General features: G+C 52.3%; 1 protein-coding gene across 1 annotated transcript; it reads right to left on the bottom strand.

The window, feature by feature from the left end:
• Positions 1–23963: 23963 nt before the first annotated feature.
• Positions 23964–25569, bottom strand: LOC149810519 (uncharacterized; the record flags this gene model as incomplete). Its single annotated transcript, XM_089994224.1, has 3 exons — positions 23964–24064; positions 24311–24698; positions 25318–25569. Coding segments are annotated over 3 exons (741 nt in total), but the record flags the coding sequence as incomplete, so codon positions are not given.
• Between the last annotated feature and the right edge of the window lie 55 nt (positions 25570–25624).

Genomic DNA, 25624 nt, shown 5'->3' with positions numbered 1-25624 from the left:
CGCTATTGTCCGGTTGCATCTGCGTGTGATGCAACGCAGGTTGCCTGTTGCACTGAATTGGCTGAGCCTCTGCTTTGCAGCGTTGGGATCTGGGGTCGATTGCAACCAGGGCTCCAGCTTGAAGTTCGTTTGTACATGACAGGCAGGATTTGCATTGCGCGATGATTCAGCAGCTCTGTGCCGACGTTCGCAAATCTATTGCTTACAATGTCGCTGGACTGTCGAGTGAGGACAATGTTTCCTGCAGATTCGTTCTCGTCTCTGTCAGACTCCATCATGTCTCTTCCCATGCCATCTCTACCCACTCCGTCGCTGGCCTCCACATCCATGTCTTCCGGTAGTGCTGACTCCAGCCCACCATCTGCATCTGCACCATCTGCGCCTAAGCCCGTGACAGCAGAGAGGTCTGTACCCACGCCCTCGCCTCCTTCGCCGGTCTCAGCCCCAAAGACAGAAGCCCCAGCTCCTGAGCCACTCCCGTCTCCTCCCAGCCCTAAGATCGAGGCAAACAAGGTCAACGCTGATTAGTTCGTGCGGGCCGAGAACAACGTAGATGCTTTATTTGGTCTGTCTGTCGGTTAATCGTCGTCCACATTACTATTTGTGCAATCTGGGCAAGGTCAAACATGTCTTCATTCAGCTGCATTCGCATGTTTTGTGCAGAGCGGAAGTGCAGCCTGAGCTGTAATAGCAAGCTATAGTAGGTATCAGAGAAACTGTCGGCACATGGTTCCATTGATTGGCCTATGCTTGTCACTATGTGAGCTGAGGTGAGCACATGAACTTGTCGCCACTGAAGAATTTTGAGAGGTTCTTTACCACACTGTTTCATAGGATGAGGCAGTTTTGTGAATGAGAAGCAATCGGCAGATATCTTGCATGATTGTGACAATGTATGCTGGGTGCAAGAGTGCTGCAGCACATGTCCTCAAGCATGCAGTGAAACAGTCAGAGTGTTGCTGACTCGTACTAGCAGAAGCTGCTGTGTCCCGATCAGACCAACTGGGCGCACACCAGCAAACAGTCTCACGTTACCTGTTGTCGTAATCCGGATTGTTACTGGTCAGCATTTCAATGTGTGCCTTGATGCCCTCATCCAATGAAGAGCAAAGGCGTTGTCGCCATGTGCTCCCGGGCCATCAGAAAGGGTTGCCACCCCATCCTGATGAAAGCTTGCAAGTTGAGTTGGCAAAACCGGGGGGTTAAGACACAAGGTTTTGTGGCACCTGGAGGGCCCTTGGAAATGCCTGAGAACTCATTCCCAAGTTTAGATTGCAGCTTACGCCCTCACAGGTCTGATCAACACAGAAAGCTTTCTCACTTTGTCAAAGTTGCGTGCGCTATGAGCATGTCGTCAACAAGTGCTGAAATGCAAGGAGTGAAACCAGCGGGAAACGGTATGGTGGTGTGTGCTTGGGTTGGACCGCTCGGGGTTGATACGGTTTGCCTGAGTCATCCTGCGCCCCTCTTCTCGAGGTGATCTTGTCTGAACGTGACAGGCGAGATGGCTTGTCATCAGCGAGAATATGCTTCACGACTTAGCGACCGAGTTCGTCATTCACTTAGATTACAAACATGTTCGTCTGACGACTCACGTGTGAAGTCCCGGGGGACGTGAGTGCCACCCTATCGACATGCGCAACCCCCTGATTGGACGCTTCACAGAGTGCACAGGAAGCTCTTAGCTCGCTCAATACAATGAGAGCGAGTCGTTGAGCAGGTAAGCGCGCTGCATCCGGTTTTTTATGCTGATTGGCTAGTACTTGTTACTTGACAGCGCAGCTGCCTGAGGCCCTGACCATGCCGACAAGTACAAATGCTGGTGTCGAGACTCAACAATAATGTCGATAGTTGAGGTACACTCTGACAATCGCACTCACAGAGTTTGCTGCACAGATGCAGTCGTACAGGGGCCAGCCGTGGGCTTGCGTGATCACTATCAATAGCGCGCACACGCACGTACGCGTGTGCCAAGGGATGCCCCAGAACGCGCTGCATGATATTTACAACCCTTCAATACATATAATAAATCATTTCAGGCGCGATATACCCGATCAGGATGCATGTATCTGTTTCTGTGCTAGTTCGTACAGCTACTGACAGGCCTGTGTAATTGAGTGCTAAGCAGTACTGCACGCTTCTGCGCGCTGCGCAACCGTTTGACCAAGTTTGCGGCAGATCGCAGAGATCTCGTATTTTGTGAGGGTATTGGGAAGTATCGACCTGATTGTATTTGTGAAAGCTGTCGCCATGACAGCTTTCCCATTACTTGCTGACTTTGAATGACGATCCGGCATAATCTGGGTCAGTGATGCAGGCGTGGCCATGGCTAGACCACCACACAACTGTGGTCCGCCATCTGAGACAAACACTCGAAACAATCGCAATGGGCATCGGGGAATGGGTGCATGAACCTGGATGCACAGCAGCGGCATTCAAACATGACGCCCACAAGTGACACACCGACGCCCAGAGCTGACACAGGTGGGCTCTGTGCCAGCAGGCAAAACGTTCAAGGTGTGCATACCGAGTAAAGTGAGTGCAATTTGCTCGGCCAATGGAAATCATGCTTGGCACTTGCTTGCTTGCTTGCTTGCCATAAGATCCATGTGGCAGATCGATGGCATGCCTGTGGCAAGAGCCCGTTCTGTCACTGGTCGCGACTACATTAGCCTTTAAAAGCTGCATGTCACATGAGCAGATGGCTGGCGATATCATGCGAGTTCATCACATTAAATCAAATACATCAACCGAGAGCCCAGCGTATATGGAGGTACACTGACCTAGACCGAAATGCTTTTCCGCAAGTACAATGCTAGACCAAAGGCATGAAACTGTCGTTTCGCATTTTGCTCGAGCATGCTCGAGTACAGGCGGTACGCGTTGCGCCACCTGGAGTTAGATCTTGGTGATTCTGTAGGTTTTCAATATGTTGTTCAAAATCAGAACCACACACACAGCCACAACCACACTCATATCCATGCTACTTTGTTAACTGTGTGGTCCATAGTGGACTGCAGGTGAAGTACAGGACAAGGTGCAAAGGTCGGCGTTATATTCATATGACAGTTAAAAACTGCCATTCAGCACCATGGATATGAGTAATACATTGAGGACATTTCGGGAGGCGATGCAGCCCTTGTGGCAAGAGATTGCTATTTTGATTTATTGGTCTACGCATACCAGCCTTGACGACGTGATTGATGTAAGAATTGTAGCTGTGACAAGTGATGGTCTTGCTGCAAATCTGCCCCGTGTTTAGGGCTTGGATTTGACCGACAGCTCAGGGCACCCTTGTTTGTAAAGCAAACCGGGACTACCACAGGAGATGCTAACGTTCCTGTCTATGCTGCCACTCACGCCAATGGTTGTGCAGAAACACCCAAGGCACCGAGCACAGCACCGGTAAACAACGACGTCGCCCTGAGGGCAGCAACATCTGCTGAGCCAACGCGGCGCAAGTCTGCGAGAATCCAACATCTGAAAGAGAATGCATCAGCCGAGCCACGCAGCTTGTCTCTTGGCAGGGGAGCCAAGAAGCATGCTGACGTGCACTCCGGGCCAGTCCTTACTGCAGCGCCCTTCCCTCGCCATATGCCTTTGAGCAGCATGACCCAACTGCGCCAGGTCCCCCCCCAAACGGTGGCCAGGATCAGCAGGCCAGTTCCCGGGCAATGGGGGAGGAAAAGAAACAATCAGGCGCCAAAGCTCGTCGCCGTTTCCAAATGTCCTTCGCGAGGCAGGCCGCCAGCGGTAAAGAAGCGCGTTCGGAAAGAGAACCCATCACATTGTGCGCATTCTAGCACATACATTCGGCCAGCTAATCATGAGCTGCCGTTCAAGAAACGTTTTTGCCCGGCCAATGAGCAATTGTGTGACAAGACATGTACTCGACCAGCCGGTGACGCACCTGCCAAGGAACGCGCTCGGCTGCCCATTGATGAGCTGCCTTCCAAGGAACGCACTCGGCTACCCAATGATGAGCTGCCTTTAAAGAAACGCACATGGTCAGTCAACGAGGGGCTGCCTTTCAAGAAACGTACTTAGTTGACTGTCGATGAGCCGCCGTTTACGGAGCGGACGCGATACAAGAACCTCCTTGACCTACTTTGACGTGTTGCTAAGAGGGATTTTAGGCATTCTAAGAGGTTGTCAAATCACATGTTAGGTAGGCCTGACGCCATTGCTTGCGTTGCTTGCAAGGTTGTCTAAGAACCAAGCCCCTCGTCGTCGTAAAAGGCCGAGTCCTGCGTGAGTTGTTATGACAGGATGAGTTTAGACCTGAATAATACAACAGTAACACTAGAATAATAAGGGAATAGTTCAGGAGAGGCTAGAAGGTAAGTCCTCCCTCGAAAGGATTCCGACAGCGTGACGTCAGGTGACTCACATAGCGGGATAATAGTCATAGATTCGCTAATGGTCTGAGGTCGGTGGTTCGGTCCCAAGCATGGGATGCTCAGAGACGATTCGCATATATTGGGACATAGTAAGGAGTTCCGGGAGATCTTGAGTTGACCTTAAAAAGGGCTGCGATAGTTGCGATCGTTTGGCTTGCGAATCAGTAGCCCCTTTCGAGGTTTGACTTATTGCTCTCGTGTGTGACTGACAGCATTCGAACTGAATAGTTTGTATCTAATTGTTAGCTGTCACAACATGAGTTTTGCAGCACAACTTCGCTCACAACGACAACACATGGGTCATCGCACAGCTATCCTGCCATCCTAGGTCCTCACTGTTCCCTTTCAAGATGTAGGTAGTGGGCACCTTACTTACTCAGCCAACAAGATGGAAGTTGTTTCTGAATTGCAAGTCAGGCCAGCTCTTGCTTACTGCCGCTTGATCACTGCAACGCTTGCTGGCATGCCACTGCTTTGCTATAAACTGATTACTCTCGATACTTTCTACCTGTCACACTCAGAGTGGGAGTAGTTGCCACTACCGTAGCTTGTACACATCGACACAATGTGCTCTTGCTCACATCGCAATCAACATGAAACAACATCATGGTCACAAGATGAACGTCCTGACCATGATGCCAGAAGACATAGCCAGAAGACACAGGGTGGAGTTTTATTAGCTATACACAGGGAAATGGCCGGATTTACGACATGCTGACTTGAACCACCCACCTTGCAATGGCTCAATCGACAGCCCAGACGGCCCTTGACATGGTGAAGGGCTCGAACATATCAAAAATTGACATGTCATGCGAATTACATAGCAACAAACCCAGCATATCCCCCCTGCAGTCGTATATTTTCGGGGTGACAAGGTGGCTGCCCCCTCGACCCCCCCCGACCCTTGGCCGAGAGGGGGGCTCCCCCCGCCCTGCTGACATCATGCACAAGTGCAATTGCTATGTTTTTGCGGTGGTCCGCTGCCCTGGTGTGCTGTGAAGCCGGAGATACAGTCCTATGAATGATTGCCATATACGTGCACGTAGGCGCCATGCCACACAATCAAGCCCCCACGTGCACAGACGAAACAATTTCACCAGCTTGCAGCGTGGTTTTTTTAGCATATGTGGTTTCACATCACTCCCGAAAGCTCATGGCCTGTAGCGTCTATCACGGGTAGTTGGGCCCAAATGAAGTCATCCCATACTTCGCGCGAAAACCTGTTGTGGTGTAGCCCATCTTTGAGCTGCGACTGTGGTCTGGAAACTCAAGTTCTCGAAATCCCGCCGGTATGAACATTGTAGTACGCTCCGATTTCTGTCTATAGAGCCTTCATACGTCTCCATACGAGCTGATTAAGGCACATTACCCTATGGCCAAAGTCATGACTATCCCCGGCACTCCCGTAACCACAACTTTCTCAATACTTGTCCGATTGTAAATTTAAAAATATGTACAGATGCGTCTCGGCCCGGGGCGTATGGTGAAGGCACCGCCTTTACCCACTCATTTCGCGCTTTTTCAGCACATTTGCTCAACGTCTTGACCCTCTACGGGCGATGTGAAATCCGCGAAAAATACATCTGCCAAAGTATGCACAACTAGGTCAAACACTCCCGACAGAGCTAAGATTTATTTTGATCACTGGTTTCAATAAGACCGGTCGCATTCAATTCCGTTGTGTGAGGGCTTCGGAATGGGCGCGACGTTTGTGTGAGAAAAGTGTGATGGTGACGTCAGGATCACCCGCCAGCTCAGTGACATAAACCGTGTATAGCTAATAAATCTCCACCCTGTATGCGCCTTGAGTGGCAGTGGAATTCGCACTTGTCAGAAAACCAAGATTGTCCCAACGTAGCCCAGGCGTACCGTCTTGCACCCGTCTAGAATGTAACTTGCACGTGAAAGGAGAGAAGGTGAACATAGAAGGATGGATCCCATGATCTGAGAACCAAACAACATGCAGCTCAAGCGCATAATGTTGGCCAGTGCAAGATCTTGGCACCTACGTGGTGTTTGTTACCAAGCGCTTTGACTGCTTGCATCGCCACGCAGGGCAATCGTGAAGGACCCAGTTGCCAGCAACAGCATTCATGAACGCGTTTGCCAACCAAAACATGCGCTTTCATATAAGGCACCATGACCCGTGCCCTGCACATGATCCAATCAAAACGATGGTGTGGCCGCATGCAGCCAGGCGCATAATGCCCAAATGCACAAGGAGAAACCAATGACCACGTGCCAGTCCCCAACAAAAAGCAGTAAACACCTAGATTCTTCCCTTGGCGAGCATGAGACAAGGATCAAGCTAACAATGCGTCCATCTGGTTTGGGAATGCAATCCCCATAGCCAGGTAAGTGCACGGATGGTTGTCAAACTTCAGAAACTTTGCGTTCACCTTGTCGTTCTTCAACTCGTCGCAGAACGCTGGCCGTTGGTAGTCCGGCACAGGATATGGCGACAGTTTTGCCACTTGTGTCGTCGGAGGCTGCACTCTATCAGCGAGCTTGCCCGGCAGGATGTACTGCCACTCAATGTGAGGGACAGGGATGGGCTGCTCACCAGAGCAGCACCAAGATTTGCCAGAAAAAAGTGAGAACATCACATCGTCCACTGTTCGTGCATCGGCCGCATTGGTAAAGCCCCCAAAAGTCCCGGGCACCATGTTCCGGAAGTCTAGCAACCTGGTGTCGGCCCAGGTGCGGAGGCGGTGCCTGAGACCCTCGTCCGTGACGCCAGTAGGAATGTACACCCCGGTATACGTGTTGACCATCTGCACGGCAAGCATCATATTCTCACACCACACCGCGGCAGACAGGAAGCTCTTGTCCGCAATTAGCCATCATCGACGGGTGTTCATGACACCACTCTGCAGCATTCAGACACCATGACTGAATGCAGCCGTTCCCAACATGCAATCGGAGTTGCCTATGTCCACATGAATGCGGCTGTGTTGTAAAACAACGAATCATCAGCATCGGCGTGTGCCATGTGCTGCTTGACGATAATGATGTATCTTTTGTAGAGCAACACAGACACACCGACATGGACATTGGCAGCTCCAATTACTACCCTGGATGACTTGGAGATCGTCAAACAGAGCATTTCTGCCCGTCCACAAGGACACGAGCATGCCGCAGCCCATGACAACGATTGTCAGCGACTGTGAAGGATGAGTAGAAGATGTGTTGATGATTTAGATTTTCCACTGCAGCATCCCTTCCCTATGTGAGCGAGTGGGATGTCAAGCAAGCTGTGTGCAAGAGCAGCATCGGAGGAGGCGAGCTCATGGTGTGAACAAGAGTAAAAGTCGCGCACCATTCGGTCGCGGTCGGCAATCTGTGCGGTGTCGCGCTGATCAAGAACCAGCACAGGCTCACGGCTGTTCTGCACGGCAAGCGGGATGCGCGGATGGGCGAGGAAGCGCTCCTGGCGGTAGTCAAAGTTGCGGTAGTAGAGGTTATGTGGGTTGAGGATGACGTCGATGGGGCACTCGAAAGGCATCTGAAAGAGATCTGCACCGTTCTTCCCTGGCCGGCCGCCCATGGCACAGCCGTCCAGGACGACCGCGTACCAATCAAAGTCACACCAGCAGTAGAACTTGGGGAACACGATCGTGCGGTTGAGCGAGTGTGCCATTGCTCCGGCCTCCAGTATCACCGCCATCTGGTACGACACGGCAAGCATGTGCTTGTAGAGATTTGGTATCGCCTGCACACCCGTATTGTATGGGCTTTCCTCTCATCGTGCGACCAGACCTCATGGCCTCATGCAGATGCGGCAGGTATGGTAAGTAAACTCTTAAAATATACTTCATTGTCATGATGATGATGATGTATCTCTTTACAACACTACCGCATCCACATGGACATTGGCAACTCCAAGAACTACTTGGGAATCTGTGTTATCATTACCACCACCTGAGGCAAGCGTACCTGGACCAGCCTGACTTACCATAACCTGACCTGACATGTCTTCTTCGTCTTCGTCTTGTACCCTGCAAGTAAGGAGATCAGCCACAGCTGACCAAAAACGATCTGTCAATTCCTTTGGGAGGTCGTCGCAACCCACACTCAGAATCTTTGTCAGGAGATCAACTCCCAACAGAGATTCCAATTTAGTTGCCAAATTCCCACCTTGTAATCCAAGACCTCCAACCGTTTTTTCTAATTAATTGGTCTATTTTAGGCCACAAGATGGGAGAGTCCACAGTACAACGAACACAGCCTGTGTGAGCATCCCCCAAATGCTCATCGCAGTCGTCGCAGTGATACTGTAAGGGATCCACAAACTCGTAAGTTTGATTTTGAAGCCGGCTTCGTAGGGCAAGCAGCTTACCACTCCTAGCGCTCATGATAGTACGAGCCGGAACAGAAGGCAAACTTGACAAATATGGTGCAAGACTGCGTGGTTGTTCACCGATGCTCATCCACTTCCATGGCACTGCAGAGTGCGGCGATGCAACATATCTGGCTTTCCCCCGAAATAGGTACCAACTCCAGATATTGTCGAGGAGGTGTTGCCTATCAACCTCATCAGTAGGCAGCGCCTCTGCTCCCAGCACTGGCATATTCACTGTACGCACTCCCCCTTGGGATCTGGAGGAGATACGCCTAGCGACCTGCTGCTTTTTGGGGGCCTTGAAGAGGTCAGAGATATTCAGGTCGTGGCAAGTGTCCGCTGAAAATTTCTGCACCTCTCCTTGCCAATCGGCCCGTGCCCTTGGGCGCCCATGGTCATGGTCATCGTAATCAGCAGCAGCAGCAGCAGCGGCAGTGTGCGATCTCTGTGATGACGATGTCGGTTATGATGTCTGTGATGATGGTATCTGATGCTTTCTCTTGGCGCCACCGCATCCAAATGGGCATTGTCGACTCCCTTTCCAACTCGGGAATTGTCCATGCAGGAATTCGATCATTGCGCACGGCACATCACCATCATGCTGGCAAACAGCAGATCAATGCAGACACGGTGCAATTTTGATTGATGTCCTCGACAAGTCATGTCAATGACATGGCCATCACTCTAAGTTGAGATAAATAAACAATTAAATAAACCCATCGGGTATCAAGCCATACTCACTATTTGAGATCATGCAAGAACGAAAAGCGATCACGCCAACCGCTGGATGGAACATTTCATTGGATGTGGTTGGGTTTTGTGAATGTACCTTGGCAGCTTTCTCTTCTGCTTTGCTGATGAACATCTGGACGGTGTTCTCGTAGTGCAGGAAGTTGCCCTTCGTGTAGTACTCGTCAGCCTCGATGGACCAAAGGTTGTGCTCCTTGAATCGAGCGACCTTCGCAGGCACATGGCCCGGCACCAAGCAAGCGTGCGCATAGAACGGTGTTGTGTTGTAGCGGTCCGCTTGGTGCTGAATGAAGTATGAGTGGCCGCCTGAGAACATCAGCGTCGGGAGAGGCATGAACTACAGTGCACCGAGCACCATCAGACTTTTAGAAGACAACAGTGCCAAGGCTGCTGCACGGTCTTAGCTCTTGCAGTACACTTTTGTCAGCTTGGTAAGAGTGCTGCGAGAATTGTTTATGAGCCACATGTAGAGCATTCGAAGTGGAGAGACACAGAATGGCCAAGACATTGAGCTCTATGGAGACAATCATCCACGAGCACGCCAACGCCCAGTCGGTTGTCGGGGTGTCGCACAGCCTGGTAAACACGTAAAGAGTTCAGAGTGCTTTGTTCATGGAAAGGTCTAGTACGTAGAAGATCCTACTGAACAGGGTCCTTTGGCAACGAGTAAAGAAGATCTCAAGGTTGATGCATGGATCATAATGACTGATGCACTTGCTCTCATTCAGCCTGATACGAAGACTTTCATGCACAGCAAGCACCGCCACACATTGTGTACATTGTAAGCCTTGTGGGCTCGATGAGAGGCACTTGTTGTTAATGCCGTCTGAAAGCAGTATTGCCAGACTATCGCCGCTACACCATGTGTTGCTGCCCTTTGACCGCATGCAGTTGGATCTCTTGACAGGGAAGTTCAACGACCTGTCTTCTCTTGCTTCCACACAAACACAAAGCTCGCAGTGTGGATGTTGGAGGGGGTTGCAGCAGAGACTGTCACGGCAAACCTTGACGTTCTTTTTGTGAGCCCAAACTACGCGCCAATCCTCGTCAGGTGCCACGCTCACCCACGGCTTGGCCCCATCGGTGATGAGAGTATTGAACGCCAGCTGGTCACCCACGATCGCCTTGCTGCCCCCACCAAGGTCCACATACATGCGATTAGCATCGAGAAGGTAATCAAGCCAGTCTTTGAGGAACGCGTGCGTAGGGGGACGGTCCCGAAAGAGGATCATCCCTGTGTTGAAAGCGTTGTTGAAGTCGTTGCCAGGCATGTGCCCGCAGCGTGCAAAGCCGTGGCGCCAGGGCCCCGTGAAATTAGCCTCTGCAAAGTGTGAGAGGCAGTCTGTTTGGATGGCAATGTCGGCAGAGGGGTGGGATGCAAGGAAGGGTCGAGGGTCTCGCAACCACACCACATCGGTGTCAGTCCAAATCACCTCCTTGAACATGTACGTCTCCATGAGCGTTCTTGCCAAGTCTACCTGCGCGTTCACTGCTCTCTTCATCTCCTGTGATCCCCACCGCTCATAACAAGTGACATGACACTGGCGTTCAGTTCATGAAAACTGCACCTTCTCCTGCCACTGCTTGTCGCCGCTGACAGCGCGAGGTGGTCATCCATCCACCCACGACGACATGCCGGAGAAGCGAGGGCAATCTCCCGGGCTTGCTCAGGCAAAGATCTTTGTACCACTGGTAACAACAAGGGCAAATGACCCGGAGTCCTTTATGCGATGATCTGTGAATTTCTGGGAACATTCAGATGCAACGCACCACAGGGCGGCGTCATTCGGCACATTGAGCACAGTAAGAGCACGGCGATCAATAGAGATGGGTGCACCTTGCGCGAAACCATGGCACGGAAGGTGGCGTGGTCGTTGCGGACGTCCTCCGAAGACGTTTTGTTGGCAACCGGAACCCAGGGAATTCCGTTGGTGGTGGCGATGTCTTCAGACGCGACATCCAAGCACACTACCAGATGCGGCAGGCCCAGCTCCCGCAGGTGGAAGGCCCAGTTCAGCAGCTGCTCGATGTACACGGGTGCGGCGTTTGTGAAGGTGGCAAACACCGGCTCGCTGCGATTGATCTGCTCTAAGATGTTCGGCCCCTGATAATGCGGCTGCAGCCGCGGCAGCATGCCTAGGAACCCTCGTCTGCGGGTATCCTGTATACATGCACTGTCAGGCCGCTACAGTTCCACGATCCGCAATTGCTCTTCCTTTGTCTTTGCTGCTTGGTGATATAACTTGAGCTTGCTGAACAGGTAGCCCTGCATGTGATGATGGCGATGATGTTTTACTTCGAATGTGCTGTCCTGGTTGCTTGTTGACTATTTCCTGCCATTACCTATGTGATGTAATGATGTTGATTCACTTCGAATGTGCTGTCTTGGTTGCTTGTTGACCTTTTCCTGCCATTGTCTATGTGGCGACGATGTATTATGTTACAACACGACCGCATCCACATGGACATTGGCATTTCCGAGATCATGTGGCGCACGCAATAGCTTGAGGTCCGTTGCGTCGGCTCAGGTCCAGTGAAACAGATATCCAAAAAATCTAAAATACTGAACCGAGGAACGCATGATTCCAAGAGCCATGAAAAGGGGGCGTGTGAAGACGAGAAGTTCAGCTGAAGAGTTGGCATACAACTTTAGGTTTCCAAGATGCACGAGAAATGGCGGTCATGCGGATAAACATTCAAGCGCGAGCGAGGTTGATGTTCGTTTGAGAACGTACCTGCCAAGTGCCAAAACTACGGAGCCACTCTTCATCATTTGGCAGCGGCTGTAGGTGCTTGTCTCGACCTCTGTTGCCCTGAGGCTGGGCTGCAGGGCCATGCGGACTTTGGGGGCACGCTGGCACACCGGTGCTTAGCGATTGTTGTGGTGGATGGTCAAATACAGCACGATGGTCCACTGATCGGTATGTTATGCCATTAAAGGTGGTGCCCGCTCGAGCCAGGCTGCGCTCCTCATTGTAGATGCGCAAAAGGTCCTTCCTCTGGATGATGGAGAGGAAGACACAGTTACACAGTATGCTCAAACCTGCAAGTCCATGCATGTCGTGTAGCGAGCCCGTGTGGCAAGCACTTCATAACTGGTGACGGACGGCACGACGCAATCAGGAGACAGGAGACAGGGTCCAGGCAACGCACGAATTCTACAAGGACCTAAGCTGTTGCTGTCTGTGCAATGGTGCTGACAACAGAAATGGATTTGCGCGGGTCGAGGTTATCATGCTGCACTTGTACTGGCCTCGAGGAGCCACCGAGTCGGGTGTGCAGCAGAGCCATCAGACTCAGACGACCACCGCTGCTCGTCTAATTTGCACAAGTACGCGCTTAACTAGAGACGAGCGGCCGTCAACTTAGGCCAGGTGAAATGTAAACAGCAATTAAATAAAATGATTCCGCCAGCCCAAAGAGGGCAGCGATGACAGGCGAGACAGCCAGGGCTGATCTGTAAAGAGCAATATGCCCGGAAACGTGTATTGCAAGCGCCCCCGAGCATGACGGAAGCCAAAGTGAGAAATCTGCCTGAACAGCATGTACGGTTAGCATTCGCAAGGCACATGGCTGGGATTTACGAACCTGCAATGAACTGCCACTGTAGCGCGCTACTGTGTGTTGCACGAGCAAACGGTGATCGAGCATAAGCAGTGCTGCTCGCCTCCACTGAGCTGGAGGTACTGGACAGTCTCGGCATTTGTTCCCGTGGGCCTAGGGTGGGCCAGATCTGTCAGGAATGAGCCGCATATGCCAGCCGGCGTCTACACCTGCCTTATTGTATGTCGGGAGAATGTGTTCTGTACTCCGATTTACTCCGAGGTTGGGGTACAGCAATTGGCCAAAGACTGACTGCCTTCTTCTGGCACGAAGGGCCAGGTGTAGCCTGAATGAGGGCGAGACACTCCTCTGATTCCTCGATGCACAATCCTTTCAGGGTGTTCGCGTGGTGTGCACTTTTGAGGGAGAAGCAAACTGGGAGGCTGCTGGACGCCGCATGCGCTTGCATCCACTCCCCTGTCTGGCTATCAGAACGTTTTACGCTTACGGCGTGGTTGAATATAGCGCATCCATGTGCCTCGTCAAAGTATCAATGGCTTGACGCTCGCTGTGCTCTTTTCCAGCCCCAGACTTGGTGCCTGACATCAACCATCGCCATCGACCATCAACAGAAGCCTTTATGGTGCCTCAGTATCATGCCGCTGACATCAGAGAAAATGCATCACAGCCAATCGTTTCGATACCACCTGCATGGCCCCAGATCGTTCAGGGTGGTTGCAAGCTTATCGAACATTTCGCAGGCCGCACAGACAGGCAGCTCATCGCGACTGGGGGACCTTAGATGTGACAGCATGCAAGCAGGAAGAGTTACCTCCAAGTCCAAAGAAAATACATTCGAGTCTATACTATATGTTTCGCATCAGTTTCGCTAGAATTCGAGCGTGCAAACGTATGTCTTGGGCAAGTCATCACGCCAATGCGCATGGGTTTCTGGCACACCTGCTCAGGAGAAAGCGTTTCTGTTACAGATGAATGAGACACTTGGAAGACAAATTACGAGGTTTTCAAGTAGACTATTGTTCTGCTGTGCTGTTTGGTAGCAACACAGACACGAGGTTTCTTATTCTGTTCAAATCGTCCTGCCAAACGCGACTCAGCATCGCTCATATATCAAACAACGTGAAATGTCAATGTTGCCCTGCAAAGGAAAAGCTCTTTGAGCTCTAAAGCAGAGAACCAAATTAACGCGAGGCGCGGTAATCAGCAGTTCGTCAACTCTCCGAAGACTGTCTATCTATCATCAGTGCTCTCGGTCGTACTCTTTCAGCAGGAGCGCCCTGGACAAGTCCTTGGCACGGCTCCCTGCGAAGACAATTAAACACCGTTAATTTCATAGGACACATGAGATTGTCCCTAATGCGGTGCGCGATGTGTGAAGATGAGTACGGCATCAGAACTCGACTCGACGCACGTCTCTTGCGAAAAGCATACGTGTCGAATGATGACAACCAACGCACGCCGTGGATACCATACTCTCACTTTCTTACGTACTCCGAGGCACAATATCCCTGCTTCGTGTGCTCGCGTTCGTGAGTGGCGCACGACGAAGGCGTTTATCGCGTCAAAAAGCGTGTGCTGCACCAGCCTGAATTGGTGTATGCAACATTTTGGCGAGTTCCTTGAAAACTCTCAAATTATGCGGAGAACTTTGCAGACGGAGTACGCGACGCAGCTGGCAACGACCGCTTCCAACTTGGGCCCCCACCTATCTCGGCGAGTTGCAAAAATACGCAAGCGCACGTGACCGCGAAATGCAAGAAAACGAATGGCCCGCCTTGGACGCTTTCGCCAAAGAATCATGACCAGTGACAACAAGGACTCTGAAATATCGATTGGTTGCACATTTATGTTGTGTATTCGGCATCCCACTCTTGCCGTGCCAATCCTTGCCATACAACCGCAGATGACAATTTCAGAATGAGCTGTAGCAACCCTACCGTTGCCTTTGTTCGTATCATCTCGCGAAATAAAAGCTGTGTTTGTACAAAAACTTTCATAAACAGTTTCTGGCGCGTTCGCTTTCTAGGGTGCTTGGGGTGTCCGTGAGGGAACCACCTAGGAATTCCACACCTGCTCACGTTGCCAGAGTCTCGCGACGCTGAGGATACATCGTGTGATCTCTTCGTGCATGATAGGCTGCCTTGTCACCCTCCAGTATTGTGTGCAAGGGCGAGGCAGCTTGTACCGCGCCTGCCTCTAGTGCAGCAACGAACACCAGGGATGATTAGGCAACGATCTTTCCCGCACTCTCCACGCGTGAGTTCGGGTAGTAGGGGAGAGCTTCCAAGATTCAATAGCTACTCTTCTGATTCAGGCGTCCATGTATCTGCCAGGTACGTGAACTCGTGTCGCACCAAAGAGCTCAATTCCAGCATCCAACCGACGCGCAAATCATCGGCGCTGACGTTCGGTGCATAGAAATTCGATGCAATAATATGTCTTACGTCCAATCCTGCCTAATCCATCGCAAGTGAGCATGTAAGCACGGTGCAGCGTTGGCACCTTTCGTGTAATTGATGAAATTTTCACCCTGTCGACTTTTCTAGCTGTACAGATCGTCATCCGCAGGATGATTTACTTTGTCATAAATGTATTTTTCAGTGTAAAACTTCGTTTTAGGGCGAGGCCTAGTGCGGTTCTGAGAGCAACTTTTCACGATGTATCTGTGAGGGGTGCGCACTACCAGTGCCACTGGCCAGCATATCGCTGTGCTGCCAGATCCTTCAGTATCTTGTTACTGAAAAAGTCTGCTTGTGTCATACATGACGGTGGCCTATTCTTCCCATTCCGCCGATGTTGCCTGGGTAGGAACTAACTCGTTCCTTGTGAGCCCCGTTTCCAGGCAATTGGGCGAACAGGACCTGGCAGCTTGCGATATACGTCACCGTACGGAATCTTGCATGATATTCAGCAAATTTGTCTCAGTTGATCTGAACTTGTTCTCCGGACAGATCGCTGCCTCTCATGCACAACTATCACTTCATCAAACCATCAATTCCCTGAGTGACGTGCAGATATGTCTGGGCGGCGATCGCCGCACTGCTTCTTCTGTGTCTGTGCGCCTATAGTTTCCGCTCGCAAGGCTCAAATCTGCCAGGAGCACCGCCCAAAGTGCGTCCGCCCATGCGGGAAACGTTGCCGGGACGAAGGGGGCGCTTCATTGGAATCACTTCCGGCGGCCTGGGTGGGGGGGGGACACTGGGGTCGGTGCTGCCGGGGAAAGCAGACGCAGTGGACAAAATTCAAACGGTGCGACGCAGCCCTGCCTTGTGCATTTCATGGCGATCCTTGGTGCTTGCGCTCGGTCATCGAGAACGCAACTCGAGCACCGAAGGTACTTGGCTGGCTCTTGCAGCGTTTCACAGACTCCTGTACAGACCTGTACAGACTCCACAATTGGGAGAATCTAATTCCCGTTGCTACATTTGGAATTTCTGCGGTGTAATTGTCTGACACAGGCCGTGCGGCGCGAGCCTTGCATGTCCGCTTTGTGCTGATGACCAAAAAGAACATAGTACCAGGGACCCCGTGATACTTCTCGGCAAGAGAAAGTGACTGCAGGTGTTGCACCAGCTTCTCATGCCGCTTTGCTCAGGAAGGTGTACCTCAGGGGCTCAAAGGCACAGCACACCATATTATTTCACCATGCTTGAGGCATCATCCATCGCCTCTGACAAGCCTTCCAAAGGGATGACATGTTCTGCTGTTGTGGAGAAATGTTTTCTTGGAGAGCAGCGCAAGCGCAGGCATTGATGATGTATGATCGTTTACAAAACTGCCGCATCCGTACGGACATTGGCAACTCCAAGAAATATTGACCCAGCAAAGTCAAAACTTCCATCAATGTAGGAGGAGGAAGAATTACCACCAGAGGAAGTCAAGCAACCGGCCGACGTGAAAGGCGCTGATAAGGTGTTAGCCGCCTCGGAAGTGAAGGCTGTGGCAGCACCTGCACCCGACACAGACCTGCCAGCTCCCAGGGGATTCTACTCTCTGGTGTGTCCCAACGCTGCTAAGGCTGACGAGTGCAAGCCGTGCTTTATGATACCATGGGAACTGCGGCCAGAAGGTCTCAAAAGTTCCAGATAATGCCAGGTTTTGCTGGGAGACCTTGGCCACAGGAAAGCAACGTAAATGCACACAGTCAGTAAGGGAATTAGAGCCATTGCTGGGTCCAGTGTACTCCGCTGTGCTTGTGGCTGTGGCTATGGCTGCAAGGTGCGGGGCACTGATTTCATTCCCTCCCAGGACAATAGCGTGTTGTAAGCTCCACAGCTGCTCTTGATCATCTCATCATCTACATAAGCAGAAGGGTGCCAAAGCGCACATCAGCTAGGAGGTGTGCACTCGTCAACAACGTCCACACAGAACCACTGTTGTTGTGGCATGGCATGCCTGTGTGCATGAGTGATCCGGTCTCGCTGTGAGCTTCACTGCCAATGCCGATCAGTGTTTCACCAGACCCTCTGAATTTTTGGTTATAGGTACCCAATAATACATAATCATTTCCGGGACAGAACTGGGGCGAAAAGCCCATTCTGGCGAAGCACTGATGTTGATGATGTTTGAGAACAACTGAAGGGGCACGGGTCCTGCAGCATGCCACAGACATCGATGGCAAGGACTTCTCCTTTGAGAGGCTGGCTGGGAAGGTGGTCCTTGTGGTGAACGTGGCATCAGCTTGCGGATATACCGAGCAGAACTACCGAGGGCTGGAGCTACTGTATGAAAAATATGGGCCACATGGCCTGGAGATCATCGGGTTCCCATCCAATCAATTTGGCGGACAGGAGCCAGGAAGCAACGAGCACATCAAGAAGTTTGTGACATCACGCTACAATATCACCTTCCCACTCATGGCTAAAACGGACGTCAACGGGTTCAACGCCAACCCAGTCTTCCAGTGCGCTTTCCTCCTGCTCCTGGCCAGTATATGAGGTGATCTGCGGAGAACATTTCTTCTATCAGCAGAGACTCTGCGTTTGAGTCGTGACTGGTCGGTGGTAGCTAGCCATGTGCGAAGTAACCCGATGAACTTGGGTGGGGCCGAGCTCAACACCGTGTAAGTAGCGTGAGCAGATAGGTTCGTCAAACATTTGTTGTCTAGAGGAGCCGTCCGGGTAGACATAAGAAAGCATTGGTTAGCCCACCCTCCCTCACTTTTTCAGTTTGGTGGTTGAGGTTTGAGTTTGGGGCAAAGGGCCTAGGTCCTGGTACCTTTGTCTTCCCCCAGACAACTACAAAGCTTTCTCAATCATAGGTGCTGCAAACCCATGACAGGGATTCTGCACTGCAGTGTTTGGGGTTGAGACCTGAAAATTCCCACAAAATCCATAACATATGGTCTTCAACCCCAATTACATCATAAGCTACAACTGACGAACTGTGTTATGTTGCAATCCCTGTTAGATGTGTGATAACGATTTTTCATGGCTTTCAGGTTCCTGAAGAAGCAGCTACCCGCGGAACAGGGTGGTGGTGGCGGTGTTGGCATCGGCAATGACCTTGTCTGGAACTTCAACAAGTTCCTCATCGACAAGCACGGCCGCCCCTCCGTCTTCTACTACCAAAACTTTGACCAGCAAAAACTTGAAGCCGACGTCTACACTTACCTGAAGGCGGCATGACTCCGCTGAAAAATGTCAGTTATAGGGTCACTAGTCAGCCGCGCCTTGTCGGCAAGCGGCACCTTCCGGTTCACATCCTTGCGCAATTGCATTGGTTGCTAATATGCACACCGGGGTGTTGCCCTAACATCGCGCGAGCAATGTGAGCAGAGTACACTAGCCTAGCTGCAGATTAGCAACGCCTTATTGATCGATATTGGCTTAGAGCTGACTCCGGTGTGCCTCTGTGTGGACACCGTGATTTATTTCCTTGATTGCCAGGCAGAATGGGCTTTCCTGACCTCCCTGCTGCACTATGAATAAACAGAGCAGCCATGGCTACCCAGATTTATATTGTTGCGCTTGATTTTTGGTTCGATGGCATCTTTGCTAGGATCTTCATTGTCCTGGACAAACTGCCTGTGAGACAGGTTGCGGCCCCGCCGCCACATTCGGCATGTAATTCGTGCGCGGAATATGCCAACAACTCACTGAGTATGCTGCTTGTCACGTGGCAGATGACAAAAGAGCAGGTAGAAAGAGTTCGAAAACGGTACATGAACGGATAATGAGATGACAGAATGAAGATGAATGTTGAGTGATGAATGACGAGGTGTCTCATGGCGAGTGACAGACATACCACAGGAAAGGAAACGGGGCTCCTTGAGTATGCAACTGCTATGTAATCCTCACAGCATGGCTTCAGTCAAACACCCAGTTACAAGCTAGCTAGTCACAACTACACGAGCGGGATGTGCCTCTTGTGTCCTCACAGAAGAACCTACAGGACTGGTTTGATGGCTCAATCATTCCTACTCTTACACATCTCATTGAACCTGACGTTTGGCAAACACACTGGCCTCGGGCATGCGCTGAATATCTCATCCTACCGCTGCAATGCACAATAGGCTCCAGCCATCCACATGGCTCAACTTTCCGCATCCTCGCTGTCTGCCTCTTCTTCCGTTCCGTCCTCGTCGCTGTCTCCTCGCTGTCGCCCTCCTCGCTCTCTTCGTTGCTATCTTCCTCGTCTCCATCGCTCTCATCGTCGTTGCTGTCGCTCTCGTCTTCGTCCTCGTCTGACTCGTTCTCCGTAGACTCGCTATCATTGCTGCCCGAGCCGTCGGAGCTGTCAGAGTTGCTTGTGCCCTGCGTCTCGGATTCTACAGAGCCAGGTGAGCTTTCTTTGTCGTGCCCCAAGTGTGAGTGATTGGCCCGCATTCTCTCAAGCTTTCTTGCGATCTTACTCTTCCACGCCTATAAACCCACAACAATTTCAGACGGACCGATGACACTCCAACACAACATAGTTCCAGTCGTATGTGTAAAAGCAAGCACCGCAGCTTTGAGCATGTACGGTGCTTTGCTGTGCAAGGCTGACGCCACGCGAGCACATCCACGTTGCCACGCAACTACGCACGCGACTGTAATCACGCACGCTGTTCGCATATGTAAGCAGGTGTAATCATCCACTCCATGGCCATGCAACACGTGGCTGAAATGATCCTGCTTGCAGCGCTGTCCACGGCGGATTGCTTGCAACCATCGGTATGGACGTTCACATGCGGATATGGTCGCTTCCAAATGCAGTCGGCAAGGGTGCCGGTAAATGCGCACCTGGATCTCTTCGACTTGATGCGCCATCATGCTGTACATCTGCTCCATGTCTTCCTCTTCCATGTCCAGGTCATCGTCATCCAGGGCCCCCAATTTCAACTTGCTTCGTGCACTGGCGAGCATCTCAGTCAGAGCGTCCACCCCGCTGCTGGCTGCGCGGGCACTTGCGCCCAAGGCGTTCATCCATGCGCAGTGTCAGCGGATGCTGTTTGCGGTGCAGGGTCTGGCATGCGTGTTGCTCGCTCACTGACATGCACAGCTGCAATCAACGGCTCATCGGGGCTGTTGCTTGCCAGATCGCAAGGCGAATGTGCTTGCTGTGGCAGCTTTATGAAACTTTCGCCCCTGCTGCATCGTGCTGATGAGCTGCTGCTGCTCCGCCGAAGCACACTCGGGATCGGCAGCAGACCCCCAGCACCTCGGCCCGGCACCACAACCTCCGCAGTTGCACTTCCAGTCGGTCCGACCCTTCCACAAGAACTGCCACGGATTCCTCGTCCAAGACGCCATCACCGCCGAGCGGCGAGCTCCCAACGGCTGCAGCCAATGCTTGCTCCCGCTCTTGGACGTCACGGAACGTGACTGGCAGTGCTGGCATTGAGGCTGCGACGCCGGACGCGACGGTTTGCCGTCGGCTCCCAAAAGCGCCGCCCGGCAGTGCCAAGTCCGTGCTGACAGCCGCGCTGCCAGAGGTGCTGCCACGTCCGGTCATCGAGGGCGTTCGCGGCAGAGGGAGGCTGGAGATCAAGGAGCTGCTGCCATCGCAGGACGATCGAGCTCCCGTGCTGCGCGCGTACAGCAGGCTGGGATTTGCGCGCAGCATCCGAAGATCGCCCGGCGTGAGTAGGCTTGGTCCTGTAGACCCTGAAAACGCAAGCTCGGGCACCTCAGTGCGCACTCCCCCGTCCGCAAGGGTCTGTTGCCAAATCGCTTCCAGCAGCTGCTGCATTCCCGACAAGTCTGCGTTGCCTACCAGAGCCTCCAGGCGTTCCTCAAGAGCTGCCAGCTGCACTGTCTTCTCTGTCGCGCCCATAGGAGAGCGCTCTATGAGTGACGGGACACCCACTGACTCAGCTTCTTGTGTGCCCCCGACCCAATTGTTGCCGGCACAATCGCGTGGGGCGGACCGCCCGTCACCTTGTGCTGCCTCTGAAGCGTTCTGCAGGGCTGTGGTTGCCTTGCCGAGCTGTGATTGGGCTGCAAAGGCAGCCCCGCAGTTGGATGCGAGTGCAGCGCCTCAACAAGCAATGAAACAATGGATGTAACTGCTCAGGCTAATACATGGACACTGTTGTGGCCTGACTGCAAAAATTTGCGGGGTAACGTCGTCTAGAGATCGCTAGACCAAGTGAAGCAACCCGACGCGGCCCCAAGGGTACCTTTAGTTACCGAAATTTGTGAATTACTCTATCTAATGTCTGCACCAGAAAATTGTGGATAGAGAACGTGATGCACCGCAACGCTGGGCATATTACCAAGTGTTGTCCGTAGTGTTTTTGACTACTACGGTACTCACGGCAATAGAATGAAAGCACTACAAGGTGCCATAAATAAATGAATCAATCGGGAATCACATGCATGCAGGCCCTATGACAACAGCGATGCCAACGGTCACGCCCAACTTCAGCATGAACTATGACGCGCTCATGCCACATTCTCTGCGCCATAATGCGACCACAGCAGTGCCCAGAGAGAGTTACCCACCTCGGTGTTCTGGGCAGGAGCAATTTCAGCTTGCAAACGGTTCATTGCCATGGCATCATCGACGACATGTCTCAACTTGTCGAGGGCTGCGACACGAGAGGGGCTGAGCACGTGTACCCTCAGTGTTTCTGTGTGTGCATCACGAGCGCGGCTGGCAAGGTCTTGAAGGCAGCACGCAGTATGCGTAGTCGTCACCGATCCCGCTGATAGCTCTGAGTGTGCAGCCTGAGCACGCTCCGCAAGATCGGCAAGGCCAGCTTCCCCATGCAGTGTGCCAGGCCTGTGCTTTTTGTGAGCGCCAGATACTCCTCTGCTCTGTGTGTCTGCACTCTGAGTGCCCTCGTTGCCGAGATCGTCCACATCCGTGCCAAACCGTGTCGCCAACATGAGACCTTTTGGTGCCTCGCTTGGATCGAATGGCTGCAGTTTGGGGCTGCTGGTTGGGCCCCAGCTGAAGCCTGCTGCGTTGTCAGCCGCCGTGCCACCCGGCGAGTTCGTAGAGTTGAAGCTGAACTCGTTTTGCGTCGACATCATGAGACCTGCTGGGAGCTCCTTTGCATCCGTCACCTCCTGTGCTTTCCGTGAAGGAACGAATCCCCAAGTGAACGCTCCTCCAGCAGGTTGGGCGTCTGCAGACTCTGCCGTGGAGTCCAGTAAGTTCATGTCGGCATTTGTCGCCAGCATCAAGCCCGGTGGAACGTCTCTTAGGTCGAAACCGGCAGGCGTGGCTTGGCTGGCACTGCTCCCCCAGCTGAATGCCTCTCCACTGGCACCTTTGGCAGGCGTGGAGCGCCTTGCGTCTCCCATAACAGCCTTTACCAGTGCAACGCGCTCTGCGGCTTTTACCTGCAATCAGTTGTCAAGCGCTCAAGGGTTCTCGCAAGTTAAAGAACCTGATAACAGCCTTCCATGCCGGATAGCTGGCTTTCCTCGGTCAGCATAGCATGTCCACCCCACACTGAGGATCTCTGCTTGTTTGACAGTGTTCGCGCAATGGTAGCCTCCGCACTGCATGCTGACTGGGCATATGCTTCCAGCGTTCCTCAGGGGGCAATCTCCAATGCCAGTCCAAAAACAGCCAAGACAGATTCCAATTGGATTGCAGCAGTCACTTCCATGCGCGTGGCCCAGACCTAGGTATTGCCGTGTGATGCATCGAGGCAAATGTGGGACCCCCGACCCAAGAAGCGGATTTGAACATTTCATGCTTGTTCTATCGGCATACCTGCTCAGCCGGGCTGTTCTCCTTGCGCCACTGCTTGGCGGCTTCACGTGCCATGCGCTTTTCGTACTCTATCGCACGGAAGCGCATCTCTGCACGCTCAGCCTGCTTCAGCTCCCAGTTGAGAGCGTTATCCCATTCCTTCACTTTGGCCGTGCGTTTGACCGGTCTCACGGTAGCGGCATCTTTCTTGGGGCGCTTTGCCATCGTCTGGCCCTTCTCTCTCACCCCTGTCTGCTTTGCCGAAGTCTGGCCCTTGTCATTAGGTCCCAAAACTGTATTTGTGCTGCCTGACCAAGCTTTTGCACTTGATGCTTCGGTACTGACTTCCACCGTCGAAGTCTTGCGGTCTCCTGCTTTTGCAGCTCCAGAAGGTGGCAGGGTCTTGCTTTTTAGAGTTTGGGCGCGTGTTGAAGTGTCCTTGGCCACCATTGTAGCTCGTGATGGTGCATCTTGATTTCCAGTGGTGGCGAGCGCCTTGCCCCGTGAAGGGGGTGGAAGGATTTCAGGCTTCGTCGTTGGCAAGCCGCACATCTTGAAGTTGTCTTTCCTGCTCTTTGCTGCTGACATGTGCTTGCTTGCCATGTTCTCGTACGTCGCCTTAACGAGAGGTAGCATCATCAGCCGTGCAGCAGATGGCCGATCGTCTGGATCTGAAATGAAACACAAAGCGTTAACTCGTTCTGTCCTTTGCAACGTTTGCAAGCACTGCTTCAGTATGGCTTTGAGCCATCCCGCATTGGTGACCACCCACGCCATCAGTCCATGCGAACAGATGCAGTGTGCAATGGGTGGGTGAGAGTGAGAAGATAGTTCCATATCCGGTTGCCATAACCAGCTTCGACCTTGCCAAAGGTTGCTGCAGACAGCAATGAAGCCTAGACATACAAGGCAACAGGCTGTATTGTCACGGGTAAGACGGTGGGTGACCTACACCAAAAAAATGAGTGTGAGCATGTGTCAGAAGATGTTATTCCGCGCTGTGAGATAATCGCGTCCAAACCTTGTGGTGGCAGTCATGGCAAAAGAGTCATGCCCCTTCATGCAGGACTGATGAGGGTGAACAAGTTGACTTTTCACATTTGCAGCAGTCCTTGTGCCGCACCTGCGCGAAGGATGAGGCCAACGAGCTGCTGAAAGGGGCGAGAGAAGTGGCTGGGCAGGGGCTGATAAGCGTTTCTGAGGATCTTGACAACCAGCTGGGGCAGAGATGCTGCGTCGAAAGCTGTCCGGCGGGCAGCCATTTCATAGAGCACGCACCCAAGCGCCCACACGTCGGATGCGTATGTGTATGGCCGGTTCGCCATGAGCTCTGGCGACATGTAGAATGGTGTTCCTAGACACGTCGTTGCCAGGTCCTGAGTGCCCTCCAGCTGCTTTGCAATCCCAAGGTCCCCCAGGCGTACTATCTTCAGATTTTTTGACACGAAGATGTTCTGGGGTTTGATGTCCCTGTGGTCACACTTTGCTTCAGGTCGAGATTGGGCCCCTGTCTGATCATTGGCATTGCAAGTCAAGCGTACATCTGCAACTATGGAATAAGTGCTTGTACTGGGGTACTCTAGTTTGTGGATAGTCTGCGATAGTGATCTCATGATTCATCTGTGATGCGCCTGTTTGCCCTTCTAGCTTGCACGCTCTGATTGCATGCTCGCCCTTATTGCGGACCTCGCGAGGCTTGCCTCAAATTTTATATTTCGAGCTGCTGCTTAGCACAGCTGACGTTATAAACGATTGAAAGTGCAATCCTTCTGACTTCCTCACATGATGATGATGTATCTCCTACAACACTACCCCATCCACATGGACATTGGCAACTCCAATAGCTACTTGGGAGTCAGTGCTACCATTACCATCACAAAGTCAAGAACACCATGGCAACGTCAATTCGCAGTTCGATGGTCGTCAGCAGGTTAACATCCATTGAGGACCACAACAGGTGTTCTGAACAGTACCGTGGGCAAGCCTGCCATTACCATGAGAATGCTGGACCCTGCTTCCGTTTCCACGTCGGAAAGCATAGCCCTCAGGCCCACGCTATGGCGTACAGTGATGCCACAGCCCAATGTCCCAGATGACATGTGATCGCAGTTGCTGCTCAGGGTGGCTTACCGATGGATGATGTGATTCTGATGGAGGTGGCCCCATCGCTGAAAGCAGCTGCACAAACCACTCCATGATCTGCTCCTCCGAGAAGTAGGAAGGTGTAGAGCCCTTCTGCACTGTGAGGCTGTCCAAGGCGCCTCCCTCGCAGTAGCCGAGAACCAGACAGAGGATGTTGCTGGCATCTCTATACCATCCATGAAACGACACGATGTTGGGGTGGTCACTGGCTTTCCTTAGGATGTCAATCTCGCATTCTACCTGCACGCAGCTGCTTCCGCTTGAACCTGTGAAGGCCCTGGCTGGTTGTGGTTTG

Source organism: Nuphar pumila, unplaced genomic scaffold, assembly GCF_984573655.1.
Source record: "Nuphar pumila unplaced genomic scaffold, dmNupPumi1.hap1.1 HAP1_SCAFFOLD_321, whole genome shotgun sequence".
In the NCBI taxonomy this organism is placed as follows: Eukaryota; Viridiplantae; Streptophyta; class Magnoliopsida; order Nymphaeales; family Nymphaeaceae; genus Nuphar; species Nuphar pumila.
The sequence above is the reverse complement of the archived record's forward strand: the minus strand, read 5'-3'. Positions and strand labels throughout refer to the sequence as shown.